The sequence below is a fragment of the Aythya marila genome, assembly GCF_965140915.1.
Source record: "Aythya marila genome assembly, chromosome: 20".
Taxonomy (NCBI): Eukaryota; Metazoa; Chordata; class Aves; order Anseriformes; family Anatidae; genus Aythya; species Aythya marila.
Genome location: NC_139061.1, coordinates 7,230,853 through 7,252,893, shown reverse-complemented (window position 1 = coordinate 7,252,893; position 22,041 = coordinate 7,230,853). Strand labels below are relative to the sequence as shown.

At 59.8% G+C, this 22,041-nt stretch overlaps 2 protein-coding genes across 6 annotated transcripts in view; both read left to right on the top strand.

The window, feature by feature from the left end:
* Positions 1–14,268, top strand: part of SSH2 (slingshot protein phosphatase 2) — an 89,106-nt gene extending 74,838 nt beyond the window's left edge. For all 3 annotated transcript variants that reach the window (XM_082776503.1, XM_082776502.1, XM_082776501.1), the window contains 4 exons: positions 41–187; positions 1,946–2,146; positions 6,391–7,234; positions 8,484–14,268. In XM_082776503.1, the coding sequence (XP_082632629.1) occupies positions 41–187; positions 1,946–2,146; positions 6,391–7,234; positions 8,484–10,418 (3,127 nt within the window). In that variant the 3' untranslated portion in view covers positions 10,419–14,268. The remainder of the gene's footprint in view (positions 1–40; positions 188–1,945; positions 2,147–6,390; positions 7,235–8,483) is intronic.
* A 1,236-nt stretch (positions 14,269–15,504) lies between these two features.
* Positions 15,505–21,465, top strand: CORO6 (coronin 6). 3 transcript variants are annotated; one of them, XM_082776448.1, is made up of 12 exons: positions 15,529–15,657; positions 17,626–17,825; positions 18,370–18,492; positions 18,921–19,050; positions 19,144–19,325; positions 19,477–19,596; positions 19,839–19,958; positions 20,312–20,416; positions 20,513–20,658; positions 20,743–20,800; positions 20,898–21,128; positions 21,276–21,465. In XM_082776448.1, exons 2-12 carry the CDS (start codon positions 17,628–17,630, stop codon positions 21,396–21,398), a joined length of 1,536 nt encoding a protein of 511 aa, XP_082632574.1. In that variant the 5' UTR covers positions 15,529–15,657; positions 17,626–17,627; the 3' UTR covers positions 21,399–21,465. The 3 variants fall into 3 exon arrangements, with proteins under 3 accessions (XP_082632572.1, XP_082632573.1, XP_082632574.1); XM_082776446.1 differs by lacking the exon at positions 19,477–19,596 and having other exon boundaries at positions 15,505–15,657; XM_082776447.1 differs by lacking the exon at positions 19,839–19,958 and having other exon boundaries at positions 15,505–15,657.
* Positions 21,466–22,041: the final 576 nt, after the last annotated feature.

The following is a 22,041-nucleotide window of genomic DNA, read 5'->3' as shown; positions in this document are numbered from 1 at the left end:
GCACACTCTGCATTCTTATCTGCTGTCTGTTTCCATGCAGGGTGCGGTATATTTTGAATGTGACTCGAGAAATAGATAACTTCTTCCCAGGCCTATTTGAGTACCACAATATTCGGGTGTATGATGAAGAAGCAACAGATCTTCTGGCTTACTGGAATGACACCTACAAATTCATCTCCAAGGCAAAGTAAGTCTTCAGAACAGAACAAACCCATTTAGAAGATGTATTACTAACCATTTATTATTCTTCTACTGATTTTCTCAACTGCTTTTCCTCCTTGCCTGCCTATTCATGTTGTAGTCTTTCTAAGTGTTTGGAGTTGCCTTCCACACATTGTCATTCTTACAGGTGCTTGTAAAAGAAACAGGCAGGACTAATGAGTGGTTTCTGCCCAGTTGCAGTCCAGGCAAATCGTGGAGATCTGTAGCAGAGATCTCACAGTTTGCCTGCTGCTTAAGGAGCGCAGTGGATCTGCAGTGTGCTGGTGGGAGGGAAAGGCAATAACAAATCGAGTAGGGTTTATCAAAAGTAAGAAGTAAAATCTTGCAAACTGAACACAAACATAAGCTGCTCCCTGCTTTGTTAGGTAGTACTGTGAAGCCCATAGTCTGGAAGTGGGTTCTTGTGTGACGCAGAGCAAACCCTTCCCTTTTACAGGATAAATGCCTGGGTAGGTCTCCGAGCTGTCAGTTACGCCGAGTAATCTGATAGTGGATGTTGGAAGTAGTCCCTTTTTGCTGCAAAGAACTGCATCCCAGTTATATGAGCTGCCTCCAGCTAATTCAGCAGCCTCCTTGAGGGAAAACTGGTCAGAAAGCAGATTGGCATATGTTGCCTTTAAAGTATTATTTCCATTAGAGCAGTCTGTCTTCTCTTAACCACAGCTGGTGCTGGCAATTTCTCATAGACTTTAAAAGCTGACTTGTTTGAGTATGGCTCTCTTGAGCAAGTTACAGAGATTTATTTTATTTAAGATGGTTTCTTCAAAAGACATCACTGTTTCCCCTTCAGTATTGACTTTGAAGTGTTGTCATCCTCACAAGTGTTCTTCTGCCCAGAATATTTTCCACTGGGGCTTGAATGATTGGGCCTCAGCTCTGTGTGTGAGGTGATGGAAGTTGTTAATCTTCCAGGTTGGACCAGTTACCGTACCCCTTTCTTTGCACTGTCTGCTTGTTAGGCAGAGGTTTGGGGGTTTTGTTGGTCACCAGGAGCGTGGCCTCCCTGGTTGTCCTGTGGGTACTTCACGTGGCTGGCAGTTGAGAAACCTGGCACTTAAAGGAGAAAATTCTAGGTGCCAAATCAAAATCTTCTCATCCTGCTCTGTGCCAGCGCTGCCCAGTGCATGGAGCAGACAGATAAGGGCCTGCTAACCTCCCTCCTCCGATTTCATGGCTGAGAAACACTTCTGAATTCCTTGGGTGCTGGCTGCCCTTTTGGGCACTACCTGGACCAGCCTCCCCCAGGCAGAGCGGCTGCTCATCATACTCAAAGGCTCTGTTTGCTTTCCTTTCAATGAGAAAAATCTCTCTCAATAGGGAGAGAGGTCTGGGAGGGGGGTAGGCAGGGTTTCTTACACCAGCCCATAGCACTGTTGGTTTTGTCTAGCCAGCTGCCAAACCCAGTGTGTTGTCAGTAGTGCAGGGATGCTGTATCAGTCAGCAGTTTTCATAACAACTGATGTTTGTCCACGTTGTGATAAAAGCTTTGGAAGAACTCTTGTAACAAAACCTGTTAAGAATATTAAGGTCTTGTTCTTCACTTTCTTTGTGTCTTGCCCCAGTTTGTAAATTGGATTACCAGATCACATCCAAGAGGCTACAAGCGAGGCCACAGTGTTGAAAACATGTTTGATAGTGCTCAGGGAGAGAAGTCGCTGTGCTCTTAAGCTTCTCAGAGGCTGTGTTTTCTGCTTAATGACTCTTTGCCTTTCTCTTGCTCTAGGAAAAATGGTTCCAAATGCCTGGTGCACTGCAAGATGGGAGTGAGCCGCTCGGCGTCCACGGTCATCGCCTATGCCATGAAGGAGTACGGCTGGAACCTGGACAGGGCCTACGACTACGTGAAGGAGCGGCGCACCGTCACCAAGCCCAACCCCAGCTTCATGCGGCAGCTGGAGGAATACCAAGGCATCCTGCTGGCCAGGTGAGCGGAAAGAGTGACCCAGATTTACCCATTTTAAGTCATAACACTTAAATGATTGACTCTGTTATTTTAATTAAGACTTTCATCGCTGCGTTAAGTAAGGTCGTGGTTATCTGAGGGAAGATAGTGCTCTGTTTGCCTGGGTTATCTCAGCTGAGCTTGGGAAAATGTGTGTAATAAAGAGTTTTTAGGAGCCTGTTTGGCTTCTAGGGTTGGTGGTTGGTTTGTTTTTGTTTTTATTTTTGGAGAGTAGCATCCCGTGAGCTGCTATCTGGGCGCAGCATTCAGATCTGTGCAGGCTCCAGCAGAGATAAACGATGTCCCCATTGCTTGTAACATCACTTGGCAGGGAAGTTGCTTTGTCTCCATCTCAGCCTTACAGTTCCCTGTTGAACATGCCCCTCCTCAGCAGCTGGTGCGGTTTTATTTAGATCCCTTTGGTGAGTGTTGGTGTTAGGGGAGGGGACAGGATGTTCTGTGCATTGCAACAGCAGTGTTTATTCCTGCATGGAGTCCTGAGGCTGGTCTGGAGCTGGGCCTGGGCATGGGCAAGTGTGTTGTAACCCCGAACCTATCACCTGATTAGCAAAAAGACATAAATATTGCAAGTTTCTGAGAAATCTGCTTGTAAGTTCTGTTAAGCAATGCCTCCACGTGATCAGCTGGAAGGAGGTAGTGATACTCCGTGTTTCACCAGAGTACAGTATTTTGTTTGGGATCCTGGTGTGCCTTGCAGGGGAGCAATTTCAAGCAGAACTTACCCAAGCTGTGCCCTTCCTGCCACAGGAGGTGGCTCTGTGCATGTTTTGACCCAAGTATTTCACACCTTAGTGCGGTTGAAATGTGCCTGCCCTTTGCTGTTCTTCACAGCAGCTCAGGTACCCACGTGCTGTCTTCAGGACACCCAGGGCACTCATCTCTGTCCTCATCTTGCTTTTGTCCCTTTGGTCTTTCCTATTTACTTGCAAAGACCTCCCTCCCCTTTCTGTGCTCAGGATTTCTCCGTCCACCTGCTTCCAGCCCTCTTGTCATCTCTGCTGCTGGGCCAGGTCTGGATTCCTGGTTTTTACACCAAACCCCTGGTGTGACTTCCTCCTATCACTGCAGTATGCTTCCTCTTTCTCTCTCAGCACAGACGAGCAACCTGAGGGCATTTCCCAGCTCATTTATTCCCTGTTTAGGTGCACCCACAGGATCTTTGTCCTCCACCTCTTCCCATGCCTTCCTCTTCCCTGTTTCCCAAACGCTGGCTGCCACAGTGACTCTTTCTACCTGAAAAAGCAGGATTCTCCAGATAGGTCACAGTCAAATAGATATTTTAAGAAATGCTGCTCTCCTGCACTGAGGAAACCATTTGAGACAAATACCACACCTGCCTTGGCTGCCTCATGTGATGCCACTGCTGGTACCAGTAAATAAAGGTCAGTGCTTAACTCTGAGCTAGAGGTGACCTGAGCACTGTGGTGTGCTACATAGTGCCGGCAGGCTAGGAAATTAGATCTCCCTGGGGTGCACTGGATGGACAAAAAGAAGCTTTTCAGATGGGAAAAGCACACCGACATCCTGTGCAACCCTCACAGGTTGGTGAGCACCTGCGAAGAGCCCTAGGCTGGTAGCAGCCGGTGTGCCACATCTTCAAGCCCTGCAATCACTTCGGGTAATCTGTCAGCCTGCGAGCTGGTGGCACACGTACAAAGCCACCCTGTACAAACATTCTGGTTAAGGATGTTTTTTTTCCTCTTGTCTCTTTCAGTATTTTTTTTCCTCGGGAGGTAAATCTTTCTTGCTGCCAACATTTGCGTGGTGTGTGGCTCCCCTCCCACTTGAGCGCAGCACAGCTCCCGACCTACTCTGCAAGTCCCCATATGAACACAGTTACTCGTGAGGCTTTAAAAAATGCAGGAACACCGCATTACATCTGTGCATGGAGGGCTAAAAAGCCTGCAGTAAATGAAGCTTCACTGAAGCAAGGAATAGCCTCCGTGCTGCAGAAACGGTCCTCCTTTATGCGGTTCCTTTCTCGGCTCTAACTGCTTTTTCTCCCCTTTCTTGGCTGTTATTTAGCGTTGCCCTCTGGCTGCCTTGTTTATTCCCGTGGTATTCCAGGCCAGGTAAAAACAAAAAACAAGAAACCATCGGATTCACGCTCATGTGACTGCTCGGATTTCAGAGGGAAGGTTTGGGAGGGCAGCCATGTGCTCGCACTATCTGGTTACAGTTTTGTGCTGGGCTTACAGCAACTGGGATATGTTTTCCAGCTGTAAAACGAAAACCCCCTGCCTGCACAACAACACGTGTGCTGGGCTTTGGAACAGCTGTACTTCCTGGGGCTGGTTAAACCATCCCCTCCCTCCGGTGATAGTGACAGAGAAGTTAGCCCTGTTTCTTTTATTAGTTATGGGTGAGTTGCAGCAAAAGAGTGCTTGGCATTGCTCGTCCTTGTGCAGTTTGTGACCCAGCAGCAGTGGCTTTACACGGGAGCCTGGAGACCTGGATGCAGTGTGGGGTTGCCACGAGAAACTCCAGGTTCAGTGCTAGCACATCCATGAGCTGTTTTCCCCATCCTGAGAAGGCCAAGAGTGCCTGTGGGCTCCAGGAAGGGCCGTGGGCTCCTGTTCTTGGACCTGTTTTTAGCACCTCTCGCAGGCTGTAAGGCTGGAGGAAGCGTGAGGTGACAAGCTAACAGGATGCAAGGCACCTACCCGGGGCTGGCTGACATCTGTTTTGATTCGCAGGTCAGGGCTGTGCTAAGCACGTTTGGTTTGTCCTTGCACAGAGGCAATTTTGACTTTCAAACCACAGGCACAGCTGAGCGCTGAAGCAGCAGGGCTGGAAGTGCCCCAGCACAAGGTGCTGAGCCATGGGCAGGACTGGACCTGTAAGCTGGTGCAGCTCTGGTGGACAGAGTTTGAGGAGGGTGTTAGGAAAGGCTTGAAGCTCTGCTGAAGCTCAGAAAACATCAGCAATTCTCCCCAGGTCACCCAAGCAGAGGCACAGGCCATCCTTGTCATCCTGTATGGAGCCTCAGCAGGAGCCTCCTTCATGGACAAGACCGGTTCTGGTGCTGGTGTCCTGCTTTGCTCCAAAACCCATGAGGGATGGAGCACGTACACCCCGCAGCAGTGCCCTGCAGCATCCAGACCTTCCTCTTCTCCTCTGAAAGGACCTGGGTCTGCCCTGTGCCACATGTGAAGGCTGCAGCTGGTTTATGGGGCTAGGCAGCTAAATCCACGGCGGATCATTTTCCTTAGCTGTTGGGCACCCACAACTAAATTGCTGCATTATAATTAGTTCAGTAGCCTCTGTTAATTAACTTATTGCAGCCCGTGGATGTGTCTGGGAGCGCCTGCTCACGCTTAGCAGGGGACGAGGAAGCTTTGGCCAAGTCTCCTGCAGATTCGAGGACTTTTTGTGGTATCTGCTCTCCTCCTAGGGGCAAGCGGTGGAAGCACAGCCCTGTGGCCGTGGTCACTCTGCAAAGCCCTGGCAGATGTGGCCAGCTGGTGTGGTTTCATGGCTAGAAGTTGCCTCCTTTGCTCTCTGTAAGCCCAGAACATGGGCTGTTTCTTTTTTTTGGCAGGTGGGAATAATGAAGCTGGTGCAGTGCTTTGTGACTGCTCAGACCTTTCTAAAGGGGCTTTCCAAGAGCTGGAGAACTTTTGACCTTCCTTCCTGTGGAAAAGCAGGTGGTGTTTGGGGCCGCTTGTTGACTGTAGAGGATGTCTTCTGTGTTTTCCTGTCTCTCTCACACACGTACACACGCACACAGAGCCCTTTCTGGTTACCAGGGCCTGGGGATTGACCACTGAAGTTATTCAAAGAAGGAGCCACAAGGAAATGGGGCTTCAGTGCCACCATCCAAGACCAGGGACCCTGTCCCATCTGGCCAGTGCTTACCTGCTAGCAAATGGAGAAGTGTGTGTTGGCTAAGAACCAGATCCTGTAGTCAATTAAATGCTGCAATTGATTGAGTAAGCTGATAAAAACACTGCTGGGGAGTACGTGTGTGTGTGGAGCAAAACAGTGCGGTGGAATTTAGGGGCTGGAAAGCGGCGTGGTGTTGGATCAACCTCTCCAGCAGCAGGTTTGGCCCTGAGATGTTTAAGTTCAGCTGCAGTTGTGGTTGATGACTCTGGTATTTGTCACGGCTTTTCATGTAGGCTGCATCCTCTTAGAACAAGGTGGGTCTGGCCCTGGTATGTGAAAACACAGCTCAGTGTTTCCTCTGCTCTTCTTTCCCACAGCAAACAGCGCCATAACAAGCTGTGGCGCTCGCACTCGGACAGCGACCTCTCAGACCACCACGAGCCCATCTGCAAGTCCGGGCTGGAGCTGAACAAAAAGGAGATCACCAGCTCGGCCGACCAGATCTCGGAGGCCAAAACCAACGACAACCAGCAGCCCATGTCTCCCATCTACTCGGCCGAGCTGGACAGGGAGCAGCAGCTCCCAGAGGATGCCAACATGATCGAGGAGACGTGCGTGAAGGAGAGGAGGATCCACCTGGAGTTCACGTGTAGAGACTTCCACGCTGAGCAGATGGAGGACAAGCTGAACCTCAACAACATCAACGGCTGTACGGCAGGGTGCTGCGTGGATTCTGTCCCCACTGATAACTGCCATGCTTCCGAGGCCTTAATGCAGCTCCAGCGCCCCTTGGAAATAACCGAGTTCCCGGATTTGACGGTGGACGACCTGGAAAAAGATGCCCTCAAACCTGATATGAACGTGCACTTGGTTCCCATGGAAGAATTCACTTCGTGCTTAAAAGACTTCCCCCAGTCCCCAAACCAGAATTCCCTGAGTCCCCAGCAGAACGCCCAGCCCGAAGTGACAGACCTCAGCACAGACAGGATTGATTTCTTCAGCGCTTTAGAGAAATTCGTGGAGCTTTCTCAGGAGAGCAGGTCACGCACCTGCTCCCACTCCAGGACAGAGGAGCAAGGGAGTGGCAGGAACGGGGTCCCCAGGGTGCCCGCGCTGGAAGTGCCCCCAGCTGCAGACGTGGGTGCAGATGCTCGGAGAAACAGCTCTGGAAACTCCCCTCAGGCATCCGATGACTCTTCCACAGATGAAGAGCAACAAAAGGTTAAAATAACTTGCTTGGTTTTTTAGGAAGTACTGCTCAAACGTGGCTGTGGGTAGTTCTGCTGGGAGCTTGCTGCGGGCAGGGGATTTTCTAGGTCTAGCTGTCAGTGAACAGGGCCGCCCTCAGGGGTGGGATTGCTAGATAACTTACTTACCCTTTTCTTTTCTATTTAGGTACTTGCCATTTTCTGCATTTTTTTCCTTAAACATCTATTTACTGGCTGTGGCAGGGCGCTGGCTGAGTCAACCCTGCCCTGCCCTGGTCTGCTGTTCTCATGAGAAACTTATTTTTGAGTTTCACATCAGGAGAGCGGATAGGTGGGACTTGACCCATTAGTGCAGCTGAACAGCCGAGGCCAGCCAGCATCCTGAACCTGCGCGGATATTCATCTGACTTGAGGAATCCACCAAATAATGGGACAAAGCTGGCGCTTTTCCCTAGTTGGAAAGCACCGGCACTGGGACAATAAATTGGGGCAGGTGTAGAGCTTCCACTGATGGAATAAAATGAGCTCGTTTGGGCCGAGGGTGATGGAGTCAGGGACGTCCTGGTTGGCTTCTCTCCTGGGGCAGAGAGAGATTTGACAGAATTTAGCAACCTCTGCGTTTAGGTACCTTTCTGTCCTAATTGCTTTCCACCCTGCAGGGCTCTCACAGGGACTGATGGTGTCCAGGGCCATCCTTTTCTAGGAGCCTCTCTTATTTAAATTCCACCCTGCATTGCTTGAATCTTTTCCATCTCCATGTGAGGCAATAAGGCTCTTCCAAACACAAGAGGCCGACGCTCTCTCCTGTGATTTGGCAGCAGGAGCGTCTGTGCTGCTGGGGGAGCCTCTCTGGCCATTTTCCTCGGGGAGTGTTTCAGTGCTTGGCCATTCTGTTTTTGTTTGCTCCCCTACGTGAGCAGAATCTTCCACGTTTTCGGTTCAAAACTGCACTTTTAGCAGCATCTGGATTTTTTTTCTTTTTTTGGTTAACTGAACTATATTTAGGGAAAAAAAATCCTTTGGAATTCGTGGCAATGAAATAACAATTCTTAAATCTCAGCCCAGGTGGAAATCCAGCCCGGAATATGTTACGCACAGTCCCAGAGACAATATTGCTGCTGTGTTGGTAATCGCTGTGTGCTTGCACATTAGCACTTGTCCTTTCTGTTCCTTTTGGGGGATGCTCCCCCACTGCTTTTAGGCAGCTTGCTGTGTGTCAGCACAGCCGACCCGTTTGTAATTCCCCTGTTTGTGCCTTGCAGGAGGTCCCCGAGCTGCCTGGCGCAGGCCATCTCACGCAGTCCCACTCCGAAAACGCCATTTCTGTGAAGGAAATCATCACGGAGATCGAGTCCATCAACCAGGGAGCAGCACCTGCCCAGCAGAAGGAGGCTTCAGCCACCGCCACCCAGACACCAAAGAGGACCACGGGGCACGACCTGCCGGTGGAGGCACTTTGGGCGTCAGAAAGGGTGGAGCAGAGCGAGGGAGCCTGCGCTGGACACCAGGAGAAGGAGAGGGACCCTCTGCAAGCTGAGCGAGACGCTGCCTCCTCGCCGCAGCTCTCTTCCTGTAAGTCTGACCTGGAGGAGAGCAGCCCTGCGGGGGAGCAGCAGAGCTCCAACCCGGAGCCCAAGTGGTGCCCCGGCTCTGTCCGGCGAGCCACCTTGGAGTTCGAGGAGCGCTTGAGGCAGGAGCAGGAGCACCAGCACGCGCCCCCGGCCTGCGTCTTACCGACCCGCAAGAACTCCAGGAACGACTCCGCTGCTGCCGAGCTCCTGCCGCGGGGGAAGACGGAGGAGCCACCCCTGGAGCTGGCTCCAGAGGACAGGGCACGGAGCGAGGAGCTGCTGCTCCCGGGGGCAGAGCAGCCTGCAGGCAGGCACCCACCCGCACCTCGTGCTAATCCTGTGCAGGAGCCGCTGCCCGCAGAGCCCAGCCCGGGGCAGGAGGTGCAAGAGCGCAGGACGGTGGTCTCGTTTGATGGCACGGAAGAGCCAGCACTGCCTTCCCTCCTCCCCAAAAGAATCGAAATCATCGAGTACACTCCCACGGTCAGGGCTGCAGAGCTGGCTGCAGCCGTCCCTCCACTAGATGAAAACTTGAACCCTTCGTTGGGCTCTGAGAAGGCACCGACCTGTCCCGGAGCTCCCACGCTGGTAAATCTGTCACTGCCAGAGCACGCGGTACAAAAGCAAGCCACCTCCACCCGGGGCAGCCCCAGCGAGGAAGGTGGTGGGCTCTCTCTTCACCCCGGTGCTGCTTCCCCCTCTGCCCAGGTGGCCAGTACGCCTTCAGCCAGCCCCGATCACTCGTCTTACCCCTGTGTAGTTCACCTGGAAGGCGTCACCGAGCAGAGCACGAGCACAGACAATGAGCCAGTGGTGCCGTGTGGCGCTGAGGGAGATGCAGATCTCCCCTTCAGGGACAGCAGCCAGCCTCCGTGCCGGGGCAGTGCTGGCTCCTCGAGGCAGCTGAGCGGCGAGGATTTATCCAGCCATCGTGCCGAAAACATGGACCTGCTGGACATCTCCTTCCTGTGCTACGGCCTCCCCCACAGCTCCAGCAGCCACAGCGTGGAGGAGCGCAGCAACAACCCCGGGCTGGTCAAGCAGCGAGCGAAGGAAATAGAAGCACGGATCCGGCATGCGGGGCTCACCACGCCTTCCCACATGAAACGCTCCGCGTCCTTGGCCAAATTGGACTGCCTGGACCTCTCCAAGGACGACTTATCCGAGAGGCAGTCGGCCTCCTCCAACTCCCACCCCCCCGTGCTTCTCACCTGCGTCGCCCTGGGTCGAGGCTTTCGCGGGGGGAGGCTGGAGGAGGGCTTGGAGAGCCCGTGGGGGAAGCACCGCCTGTCCTCCCCGCCGGCCCTCGGGGATCCCAAACCTGCTCAGCATTTCGTAGAGCAGCTCAGAACAGCCGAGTGCATTGCCCAGAGCAAGCCAGTGGAGCGACCGCTGGCTCAGTACGCCAAAGACTGTGGCTCCAGCCAGCAGAGCTCGGCTCCCGGCACGGCTCCCACGTGGACTACCTCCTCGGAGGGTCCTCCGCTGCTCCTGGACCCCTTGTCGGCAGCGCGGGGCCCGGCTGTCGCCCCCCGGCAGCAGCACGGTAGAACTCACCCCTTGAGGAGACTGAAAAAGACCAATGATAAAAAGCGGACAACCAATCCCCTCTATAACACCATGTGATCCCGAGCCCTCGGCTGCCATTTCCTACAGAGAACCCGTGTGGTTGCGTTCACGCAAGGGGCAGGTGTAATATAAGGATCATGCACTTTATGGGTTAATTTTATATATATATATATATATTGTCATTTGACTGTTCCTGGCGCATGTAGGTGTGGGTTGGTTCTTCTGTGTGTGACTCTGACTGCAGGACTGTTTGGTTTTTTGTTTTTTAATTTTTTTTTATTAACTCAGATAACCTCAAACGTTCTTTTTTTTTTTTTTTTTTTTGGCTTGTTTTAAAAGAACACCCTTACCCAGCAAAACGCTATCGGCTCGCTTCGGCAAGGTGGAATGTTGCTTAGAAGCAGGTCCTAGTCTCTGACTTGAATTTTTTTTTTTTTTCCCCATGCCACAAAATGGTGCTGGGCAGCTGGGTTGAGAGCCCACGTAACTGTGAAGGCTGTGCCAAGACCCCTTTGTTTGGCCTTTTCTTTTCTTTCTGCGAACTGGAACTGCACGGTGCTGGCAGGTCTCGTGGAGCTGCTCCAGGACCAGCCCCCAGGCTCGGTTCTCCTGGCAAGGAATGCACGGGGTGGGCTCCGAGCCCCCCAGCACCTCTCAGCCCCGCTTTTTTGGGGGCTCAGCTCCTCCGCCAGCTGCCCCATCCTCTGTTACCCCAGCCAGAGCCTGTGAAACCCGGGTGTTCTTCTAAAACAAGCGCCTCGTTAGGGTGTGAACCCTTCCATTACTTGAATACTGCTGTGGGCCTTCCCAGTTCATGGCCATATCACCTGTCCTCTGCCCTCCTGCTGCCTCCCCTCCACCTGAACGCTGGTCTGGTCTCGTGCTGCCTGAGTTTTCCTCTCCCCCTGCCATGCTCACGGGCACTTCTGTTCGCTTCCCGACCCAGAGGCTGTTGAAGTTGTTACATGATGTATTCCCCTCCTGAATGCAAAGCTTTGTCCTCTCTGCTGTCACTCCTACCACTCAACCCGGAGGGAAGATCTTTTCTGGAAGTCTTTTTTTTTTTCCTTTTTTTTTGCCTAAATTGTACATACGGTATTTATATAGATTTTTCGTTGTTGTTTCTATTTTTTTTTTTTAAAGGGCAAGACTGCATTCTGTAAACTGGAAAACAAAACCACCTAACTCACACTCAGTGCTGTTCCTTGTAATCTGCACAGAACCGGAGTGGCTTTGACTTTGTGAGCCGTCTTCCCCTTCCACCAGTGAGCCTCGATGCTGGCTTTTGCCAAATGTGTCCCGGCCCCTCCAGTCCTGCCTTCACCCCTGTCACCCTGCTGCAGGAGGGGGTCTGTGCCTCTGCCCCTCTCCCTCCTGCCTGAAGCTGGGTTTCAGAAGTGCCAGGGGGACGTGGCCAGCCCTCCCCGTGCCCTCCCCGAGCCATTCTGCAGGTTCTCGCCTCCCCTCGCGCAGCGCCTGCTCCCACTTTCAGCTCATTATTTACGGTTCCCGAGCACTTTGGCTAAATCCAAACTCCTCCTTTCCAGCCGTGCATGTCCGCAAATTACCCGGCTGCTGTCGGGAGCAGAGAAAAAGGCACTTGAGGGCTGCAGGGGAGCTCTGGGTCCTGTCTGCAGTCCCGTGGCAGGGCTATGGCAGGGCACGCACGGCGTGTCTGAGCTGGTGCCTGGCGCCGGCCCAGGCCCGCTCCCAGGAGGAGCTCAGCAGTGAGAAGATGCAGAATGGCTCCAGCTGCTGAAAGCCCGGCACGGAGAGGACATGGGGTGGGAGGAGCAGCGGACGAGGCCGTGCCTAGAAAGCAGCACCCATGCTGCACAGCCTTGCGGGCTCTGCTGGGCCGAGCTCAGCTCCAGTCGCAAAGGAGCAAAAAAAAAAAACCCCGGAGCGTGGCGGAGTATTTGGGAAGCAGCACAAATCCACAGTGGGAGAGCTGGAGCCCTGTGGCAGGGCAGATTTTGCAGTGAGCAAGGTGAAGTGAGCCTGGGGTGGGATCCCACCTCCCTGCCCTCCTCTAGATCCGAGGGATCCTTCGCTTCCTTGCCTGGGCTGTGTGTGCAGCCTGGGCTGGAGCGCAGCCCGAGGTGGCCCAGCAGGGCCCTGCGGGGGTCAGGTAGCACGGTGTGGCCCCAGCCAACTCCCTGCGAGTCACCCAAGGCCCTGAGCTGGGAGGCTGGCTCCTCCGGGACACCAGGAGACATTTGGCTTCTCCCAGACAGCTCCAGCTGGCTTTGGAGCCGGGCAGGCACTGAGGAAAGGCCAAGGGCCTCGTGTCACCCGCTGAAGGGCAACTTCAGCCCTCGCCTCCCCCACTGCCCTCCGCACACCCCACTGCCCACAGGGGCAGAGGGACTGGGTGCCCCGGAGGGCAAGGAGCTGCTGGGGAGGGAAAGCCCTGTGTCATTTGTCCCCTCCAGGAGCAGGAAGGCGATGGTTTGGGGTTTTCTTCTTGCCTGATTTAATCTGGTGCCTGCTTTTTGCAGACCAGCAGCGCTGCTTCCTCCCAATACTCTGCTCCTCTCTGGGGGGAGCCGTGCCGTGCTGTCCCAGGGCAGGTCCCTCTCCTGCAGAGCGATGAAAGCCTTGGGGGCTGGAGGCTCTGAACTCGATGGCAGAAGGGGAGCGGGCTGGAGGGGACGCAGCGCAGGTCCTTGGCAAGTGCCTGGGCTCAGAGGTCCCTGCCCGGGGACAGTTGTCCCCTCTCCGTGCCGCTGGCTCGCCCCTGGTCCCCGCGGCCACCCCAGTGCTTCCTGCGCCCCGCTGAGCACCACGGGGAGCAGCACCTTCCCCCAGGGAAGGAGCAGCATCTCCAGGGCGCTCGGCAGCTGACGAGCCTCGCTGACAGAGTGGGGTTAGGAGAAACGCGTTGTTTTAAGGGCATTTTTGTACAAAGCAGCTGTCCTGGTCTCTGGCGAAGCCCTCTCCGAGGACGCTTTGTTGTTTACATTGACTCCTGTACAATATCTCAGCCATTGCCTCCCCCCCCCACCCCACCCCTTGCCCGCCTGATCTCCGGCTGTACTGTAACGTGTGAGCCTTGCACAAACGGATAGCGTGTGCGTGAAACTGGTTTTTACACTGCGTTCTGTTGCACTCGATGGTGTGTGTGTGTGCGTGTGCGTGCGTGCGTCCGGTCTGCTGAGAAGTCGCCCCCTGTACAGATCTCTCCCCTTCGGCCCTCTCCCAGGGGGCACGGTCCCAGCGGGTGGCAGGAGGCGACGCCGCTTTGGGCTCCTTTTTGGGCTCGAAGCCGGGCGAGGATTTTGGGCCAGGGCCCCGTGGAAGGGAGCCCGGTGGCACCCGGCACCGCTCGGACTCGGTGTGGGCACCGTGGTGCCGCTCGCCCTCGCCCTGGGAGCCCCGCAGCCCCACCAGCCCTACTGGGACGAGGAATCCACACCTGCAGCAGGTCCCTGCTCACGGTGCCTCCTGCCTTAATCCCGTCCTGGCTCTGCGTAAAGGGGCCAGAGCCCTAAACCCCTGCTGGCGTGGGCAGAGGTGGGAGCCGGGGTCGGGCTGGGCAGGGGCTCGGCCACCTTCTGGCAGTGCCACGAGCAGTGCCCCCAGCCCGGCCGCCCTGCAGACATCTCCCTTGGCACGAATGCGAGTGCCGGTGCCTTTTCTTTTCCTCCCTGGAGATGCGATGTCCATGCGGGGTTTGTCGGGCTGGCCGTGGGGCAGCGAGCCCCCCGGGGGCTGCAAACCGGGGAGGGGAGCTGAGCGCTGCCCTCGGCCCCTCCCGGACCTTCCGTGGTGGCTGGGATCGTCCCTTTCCCCCTCTAGACTTAAGACCGATGTGCTCAGCTGTTTTTAAATGTGAACTTGTGCACTGACGTGCAGATTCAATGTTCTTGTTACCGAATGAATAAAGTTTTATTTTGACGACGACGTCCGCGTGCTGCCCCCTGCTTGGGACTGGGTACTGGCAGAGCAGGGACATGGGGGGGCTGTGGGGTTTGCTCGTGGCCCCCACCAGAGGGGTAAATGGCCTCCCCTGCCACAAGGGACCTGTGTGGGGGGACCCAGGAGCCCAGCCCCAGCTGCTCCCCTGCGGGCTCCCTGTGCCAAATCTGGGCCTAAAATGAGGGGTGGGGGTGCGGAGCCATCCCTGTAGGGCTTGGGGAGTTTTGGGGTGCCCCGTCCCACCCCATTCCCCCAGCACCCATTGGGAAAAGGCTTCCTGGGGCCTCTCCCACCTTGCCAGGGCTGAGGTGCTGGGGACACGGGGCTCGCTCTGTGCCCCAGCTCCAAGCACGGAGCGAGCTGGGACCGTGGTGGGACGAGGTGTGGTGTGTGGGGGTGCCCCTGCAGCCCCCTCCCTGCCCACCACCCCTTTGGCAGGCGGGTCGGGGCTGTCACCTCTCGCTGCCTTTTCGCCAGCTGCCCCCTCCTGCCCGCCTCAGCCAATGCTGGGCCCGGCTCCGCTCGGTGCCCTTGTAGGGTCCAGCGCTCGCTGCCTTTCCAGGAACCCAGGGCTGCCCCCCCCCAGCTCCCCCAGCCCTACAATCCCTTAATCCCCTTGGGCCAGGGCATCCCTGCGGGGCCGGGCTCTGCTAAATCCTAAAGGCAGCCGGTGAGCGTCCCCGCAACCATCCCAAATCGTGGGGTGGGGGCTCAACCCCTGCCTGCAACCCCCTGAGGGGGGGTTACGGGGGTGCTGGGCCCCCCAGGAGCCATCCCACGGCCGTGATCCCCAGGGAGGGGTTTGGGTTTGGGGTCTCCGGGACGGACACCTTGCGGAGGGGGGGGGGGGGGACACCAGGAGGGGCTGCGCGCTGCGGGGAGGATGCTGCGGGGTGGGAAGAGGACAAGGAGGGGAAGGGGGGGGGGGAGCGGATTTTCCCTGCACCCCCCCCTCCCCATCTCCCTCCCAGCGCGCGGGGAGGCTCCGGGCACCCCCTCCCCATCCATCCCCATCCCCATCCCCATCCTCATCCCAATTTGGGGCTCGTGGGGCAGGGCCGGGGGTGTCGGGGGCGGGCAGGGGCCGGTGCGGGGCAGGCGGGGCCGGGTCCCCCCCCCCCTCCTCTCTCTCCGTCCCTCCCCGCTACCCCTCCGCCTCCTCCCGGTGCCCGCCGCGGGGGGGCCGTGCCGGCCCCGGCTCCCGGCTCGGCTCAGCTGTTCCCTGCGGCAGCGGCACTGCGCGCCCAGCCCCAGCCCCAGCCGAGCCGAGCCGAGCCGGGAGGAGCGGGGCCGGGGGCCGGGGGCTACGGGGGAACGGGGCCGAACCCGGGCGGAGCCGAGCGGGGCGCAGCGCGCAGGGAGCCGCGGAGCGCAGGTGGGAAACGGGAACCGGGCCGGGCCGGGCCGAGCCGAGCCGGGCTGAGATGGGGAGAAAGGAGGGAGGAGGAGGAGGAGGAGGAGGAGGAGGAGGGAGCCCAGGGAGGAAGGGGTGGGGAGCCCCGGGGAGAGGGCGGCCGGAGCTGGGTGCGGGGTGCCGGGCCCCCGGCCCCTCGCCCGCCCGCCCGCGCCCGGCGGGAGATGGCTATAAATGGAAAGTGACCTCCGGGCGGCCGGGCAGCCGCTGCGGATTCAATTGTGGCAACGTAATGGCACGGCCGGGAGGGGGGCTGGCCCGCCGCACCCCGCCTGCACCCCGCCTGTACCCTCGTGCACCCCGCCTTGTACCCAGTCTGTACCCTCCGGCACCCAGCTCGCACCCACCGGCACCCTCCTGCACCCTGTCTGTACCCGCATGCACCCAGCGTGCACCCGCCTGCACCCAGCCTGTGCCCAGCCTGCACCTGCTGGCACCCCAATGGCACCCCAATGGCACCCCAATGGCACCCCACCTGCACCCAGCGTGCACCCGCCAGCACCCAACCTGCACCCCCAGTCCCCTGCCTGCACCCTCCTGCACCCCCCGGTCTCCTGCCTGCACCTGCCTGCACCCCTCCTGCTCACACCCCCCACACACACCCCATGTACACCCCTCCTGCACCCCTCCTGCACCCCGCCTTCACCCCACCCCACCAGCCAGGCCGCCCCCCTCTCCCTGTCCCCATCTGCACCCCAAGCCATGCTCCCACTGGGAGCTGTGCAGCACCCTCAGGGTGTCCCCCACGGAGCCCCCTCGCTGTCCCCCAGCACTGCGGACCCTGTCCTAGGGCAGTGTAGGGGGTGGACACCAGTGGTGCCATCTCTGGGACCCCCACCCCTGGCTCCTGCACCCGCTGGGGTGATGCTGAAGGGCCACGGACCCTTGGGGACCTGCAGGGAGCCGGCAGAGGCGGCTCGGCTCGGTGCTGCACGTGGCCTGGCCAAAAGCCACCCGGCCGGGACACCGGGAGCTGAGGTTCCCCTGCCCCTGCCCGCACCGGCCCCACAGGCTGGGCTCTGAAGGCTGGACACGGCCCCGGCAGTGGCTGCACCCCCAGAAGGACGTGGGGGTGCCCCCAGGAGGGGTCAGCAGCTCATGGGTGCTGCAGAGCCCCAACCTGGGGGGTTTTGGGGTGCCCAGGGGGCTCGCTGCCCCCAGGCAGGTGTTGGGAGCAGCGCAGGCTCAGGAGGGGACAGGGTGATGGGGGCACCGCGTGCCTGGCTGTGACCAGGGCTGGAGCCCCCCCGGGGCTGTGCTGAGCACTGGGGGCTCCTCTCTGCACCCCCTGTGCACGTGGGGCCGTGGGGCTGTGCCAGCAGTGGAGCCTGTGCAGGATCCGACCCTCACCTGGGGTCCTGAGGTGCTGGGCAGGCGGGGGGTGCAGAGCGGGTGGGCGTGGGTGGGCGCAAGGCTGGAGGCACTGCTGGAGGCACAACCAAGCCGGGTGACCTCAGGCCACCGCTGCGGGACGGGACACGAGGGGACAAGCTGTGAGCTGGTGCGTGGCACCTCCGCGTCCCCTTGGGGCTTCTCCTTTCAGCCCCACTCCTCCACTGCCACTGCTCCTGTGCCCACCCCGGCCATGGCCATGGGGCACGGCACGGCCACAGGGCACAGCACAGCCATGGGGCACGGCACGGCCATGGGGTATGGAGCAGGCAGAAAGCATCACGCCCCGGGATGCCCGTGCCCAGCACCCACCCGGGTGCACCGGGGCCACCCCAGGTCCCTGTTACAGGGCCAGGGCCACGTCAGGCTCCATCCCGTGCCCCCCTCCACACCTCCATCCCCACCATCACCGTGTCCCCTGGCTCCCTCCTGTACCCGGGTCAGGGAGGGGTCCCTGGGAGCGCTGGGTTTAGGGAGGACCAAAACACCCCCGTGCCATTTGGGGGGGGTCCCACGTCCTGACCCCGCGCCCCCCAGCCATGAGCCGCCGCGTGGTGCGCCAGAGCAAGTTCCGGCACGTCTTCGGGCAGCCGGTGAAGGCCGACCAGATGTACGAGGACATCCGCGTCTCCAAGGTGACGTGGGACAGCTCCTTCTGCGCCGTCAACCCCAAGTTCTTGGCCATCATCGTGGAGTCCGGCGGCGGGGGGGCCTTCATCGTCCTGCCCCTCGCCAAGGTGAGCGGGGATGGGGGGGGCACTGGGACACGGCCCCCACCCGGGACGCAGGGGGGATGCAGGACGTGGTGACGGGCTCTGCTCTGCTCAGCTTTGCCCCAAAATCCCCGTCCCCATGTGGGGGCTCTGAGCAGAGGCACCCTAGGGCAACCGAGGTGATGTGGGACCCCCCCCAGCTGCTTTTTCCCCTGCCCAAATTCCCCCTCTAAGTGCGACACCCAGGGGGCACTACAGTGGGATGGGGTCTGCCCTGCCCACCCCAGCAGAGGGGCTGGGGACCCCCTCTTTTAGCCCCCCCCCACCATCAGAGGGGACACAAAGCAGCCTGGTCCAAGGCACATCGCTCCCTTCCACCTCCCTGCAGGGCCTCGTGCCTCAGTTTCCCCCAGGCAGATGCAAAACTCTGCCTGTGGTCAGGGTCCCCTGCGTGTCCCCCCTCTGAGCAGCCATGCTGGGGTCTGGGGGGTGGTCCCAGCGTGCCCCCCTCCCCTTTTTCTCCCCTCCCCGTCCCCTGGGTGCTGATGCCGGGCGCTGGGCCTTGCAGACGGGGCGCGTGGACAAGAACCACCCGCTGGTGACGGGGCACACGGCGCCCGTGCTGGACATCGACTGGTGCCCCCACAACGACAACGTCATCGCCAGCGCCTCCGAGGACACCACCGTCATGGTGAGGGGCCCAGCCCTCCGGGGGGGGAGGAGGGAGCTAAAAGGAGGGAGCTAAAGGAGGCCCTGACCCCCCCCCAGTCCTGTGCTTCGCAGCCTGCGAAGTGTCACCGGCCTATTTTTAGCCCCGGTGCCATGCGTTCGCGCTGGCGGTGGCTGCTCTCTCCATGATGCAGCACTTTGTGCTAAATATACCCGCCCCGGCGACTCAGCACCCAGGAATAGCCGCGGGGGGGGGCCGGGGGCTGCGTCCTGCACCGGGCAGGATGGGGTCTTGTGTGTGTGTCCCCCCCCTGGGGCTCAGGACGGAGGCGCCGCTGTCGTCCCCGTGGCACGAGCTGCAATTAATGATGCTGTTAATTGGCTCCGGTGCTCTTAGCGCTCGCCGGGGGGAGGTCGCCACCCCCGCGCTGTGCTCTCCGTGCCCCCCAGGTGTGGCAGATCCCCGACTACGTGCCCGTGCGCAGCATCACGGAGCCGGTGGTGACGCTGGAGGGGCACTCCAAGCGGGTGGGCATCATCTCGTGGCACCCCACGGCGCGCAACGTCCTGCTCAGCGCAGGTAAGGGCTCCCCGGGGGGTGGCTGGACACGGCCACGGGGGCGACGGCGTCCACCTATCCATCTATCCACCCCCGTCCGTGTGTCCCGGTCAGGCTGCGACAACCTGGTGATCCTCTGGAACGTGGGCACGGGGGAGATGCTGCTGGCGCTGGAGGACATGCACACCGACCTCATCTACAACGTGGGCTGGAACCGCAACGGCAGCCTCCTGGTCACCACCTGCAAGGACAAGAAGGTCCGCGTCATCGACCCCCGCAAGCAGCAGGTCGTGGCGGTGAGTGTCCCGTCCCCCCCCTCAACACGGTGTCCGTGTCCCTGCTGTGTCCACCCACCTCCCCGCGGCCCCGCTAACGCCCCCGACCCTACTAACCGCCCGCGCCCGCGCGTCTCTGTCTTTGCCTTTAACCCGCTAACGGCCGGCGCAGGAGAAAGACAAACCGCACGACGGCGCCCGCCCCATCCGCGCCATCTTCATGGCCGATGGCAAGATCTTCACCACCGGCTTCAGCAAGATGAGCGAGCGGCAGCTGGGCCTCTGGGACCTGGTACGAGACGGCGGCGCCCGGCCAGCGCCGTGCTGGGGACCCCGCCGTGCCGAGCCGTGCTGTGCCGTGCCGAGCGGGGCCCCCCCCCCGACCTCGTGCGCCCCCCCAGGACCTCCCCCTGTGCCCACCACGTGCCCACCACGAGCAGGACCCAGCGGATGTTTCAGGGACGGATCCGGACTCCCCTCTCATCCCCTCCCCTTGCCCTGTGCTGACTCTGTGCCCCCCCTCCGCCCCCCCAGGAGAGGTTTGCCCCCCACGAAGGGCTGAGGCCCGTGCGGGCCATCTTCACGCGGGAAGGACACATCTTTACCACGGGCTTCACCAGGATGAGCCAGCGGGAGCTGGGCTTGTGGGACCCGGTAACGAGGCCGCATGGAGTGATGCTCCTGGGAACGTGGCTCCCCTGGTCCCCACCCCAATCCCAAATTCCCCACCCCCTAAAAGAAAAAAAAAATAACCATGCCAAGTTCCCATGTGTGCTGTGCTGTGCCTGGGCGTGGGGAGTGTTTGGGGGGGCTGGGGGGCTCCCCCAGAAGAGGAATGGGGCCGGTGCAGGTAAGCAGGTGTGGGGCAGGGGCATGCCAAGCAGTGGGTCCTGGGGGGGACGTCCCCGTCCCCGCAGTGTGCTGTGGCCAAGGCGTGTTGTGACTGAGCTGGGGGGGGGGGGAGCGGGGCTGCTCCTCACCCCCAACCCCTTGCTGCGACCCCACAGAATAACTTCGAGGAGCCCATCGCCCTGCAGGAGATGGACACCAGCAACGGGGTCCTGCTGCCCTTCTACGACGCCGACTCCAGCATCGTCTACCTGTGCGGAAAGGTAACCCCGGGGGGGCTGCCCCCCATTTTGCTATCCCCCCCCCCAACCCCTGGGGACACGGGTGGCTGATGTGCGTGTCCCCCCCTGTCCCCGCAGGGGGACAGCAGCATCCGGTACTTCGAGATCACGGACGAGGCGCCCTACGTGCACTACCTGAACACCTACAGCAGCAAGGAGCCGCAGCGGGGCATGGGCTTCATGCCCAAACGCGGGCTGGACGTCAGCAAGTGCGAGATCGCCAGGTGGGGGCCCGGAATGTTTAGGGTGGGAGGGGGGTGGGAGGTGGAGGGGGGCAGCCGGACCCTGAGCATCCCCACCCCACGCAGGTTCTTCAAGCTGCACGAGCGCAAGTGCGAGCCCATCGTCATGACGGTGCCGCGCAAGGTGAGCCCCTGGGCACACGGATGGGAATGGGATTTATTTTTAATTTTTGGGGGGGTGGGGGACACCTCATCTCACCGCCACCCCTCTGTCCCCGCAGTCAGACCTCTTCCAGGATGACCTGTACCCTGACACCCCGGGCCCCGAGCCGGCCCTGGAGGCAGACGAGTGGCTGTCGGGGAAGGACGCGGAGCCCATCCTCATCTCGCTGCGGGACGGCTACGTCCCCGTCAAGAACCGGGAGCTGAAGGTGGTCAAGAAAAACATCCTGGACAACAGGCCCCCCCCGGGCCCCCGCCGCAGCCACTCCACCTCCAACGCCGACCTCTCCGTGAGTGTCCCCCCCCCTTCCTTTAACTGGGCACCCCAGGCTCCGTGCCACCCCTCGGCACCGGGGCCGTCCCCTTCTCCTGGGGGTTTTGGGTTGGGGTGGAGGCAGGAGGGTGACCCCATGTATGTGTGTCCCCCCCCCATGCAGTTGCCCACCCTGGAAGAGGTGCTGGAGGAGATCCGTGTCCTGAAGGAGACGGTGCAGGCGCAGGAGAAGCGCATCTCCGACCTGGAGCACAAACTCTGCCAGTTCACCAACGGCACGGACTAGCGCCGCGGCCGCGGGCAGGGCGAGGACTGCGCCCGCCTGAGGCAGGCATTAAAGCCGAGTCCCCGCAGCGGGCAGGAGGCCAGAGCCATGTTCTTTCCCCAGGAGCCGAGGCCGCAGGGAGGGGGGGGCCAAATGCAGCCCCCTCCCCAACCCCACCTCGCACCCCCTCTCCCCAGCGGCATCGCTCCCCCCCTGCACCCCGGGTGCCGAGAGGTGTCCAGGGATGACCCAGGGGACGGGGGTCCCACCTCGGTGCCCGGAGCATCCTCCCAGGACTGGGGGGGGGGGGGTTGTGGGGTTGTGCCCCCCCCCTCCCATCCAGCCACACACTGGGGTACAGTGCTACCCCCCCCCCCGAACCCACAGCTCCTATTTACGGGTGCTCCTGGGGTCCCCCTCCAATAAAGGGCTCGGCCTCCCGTGGCTGCGGGGCAGGGACCTGGGGGCCGTATGGGGGGGCCCTGCCCTGCACCCCCCCTGCCCGCACGGCCCCGGGGGGGGGCAGAGAGAGGCCGAGAGGCGCCCGTTCAAGAGCATTTATTGGTGTCGGCCGCGCTCAGAGCTGCTCGGGGCTCCCCCGGCCCTGGCCCAGACGTCGCTTTTGGGGTGCGTGGCGGGGGGGCCGCTACGAAAAGTCCCGCGG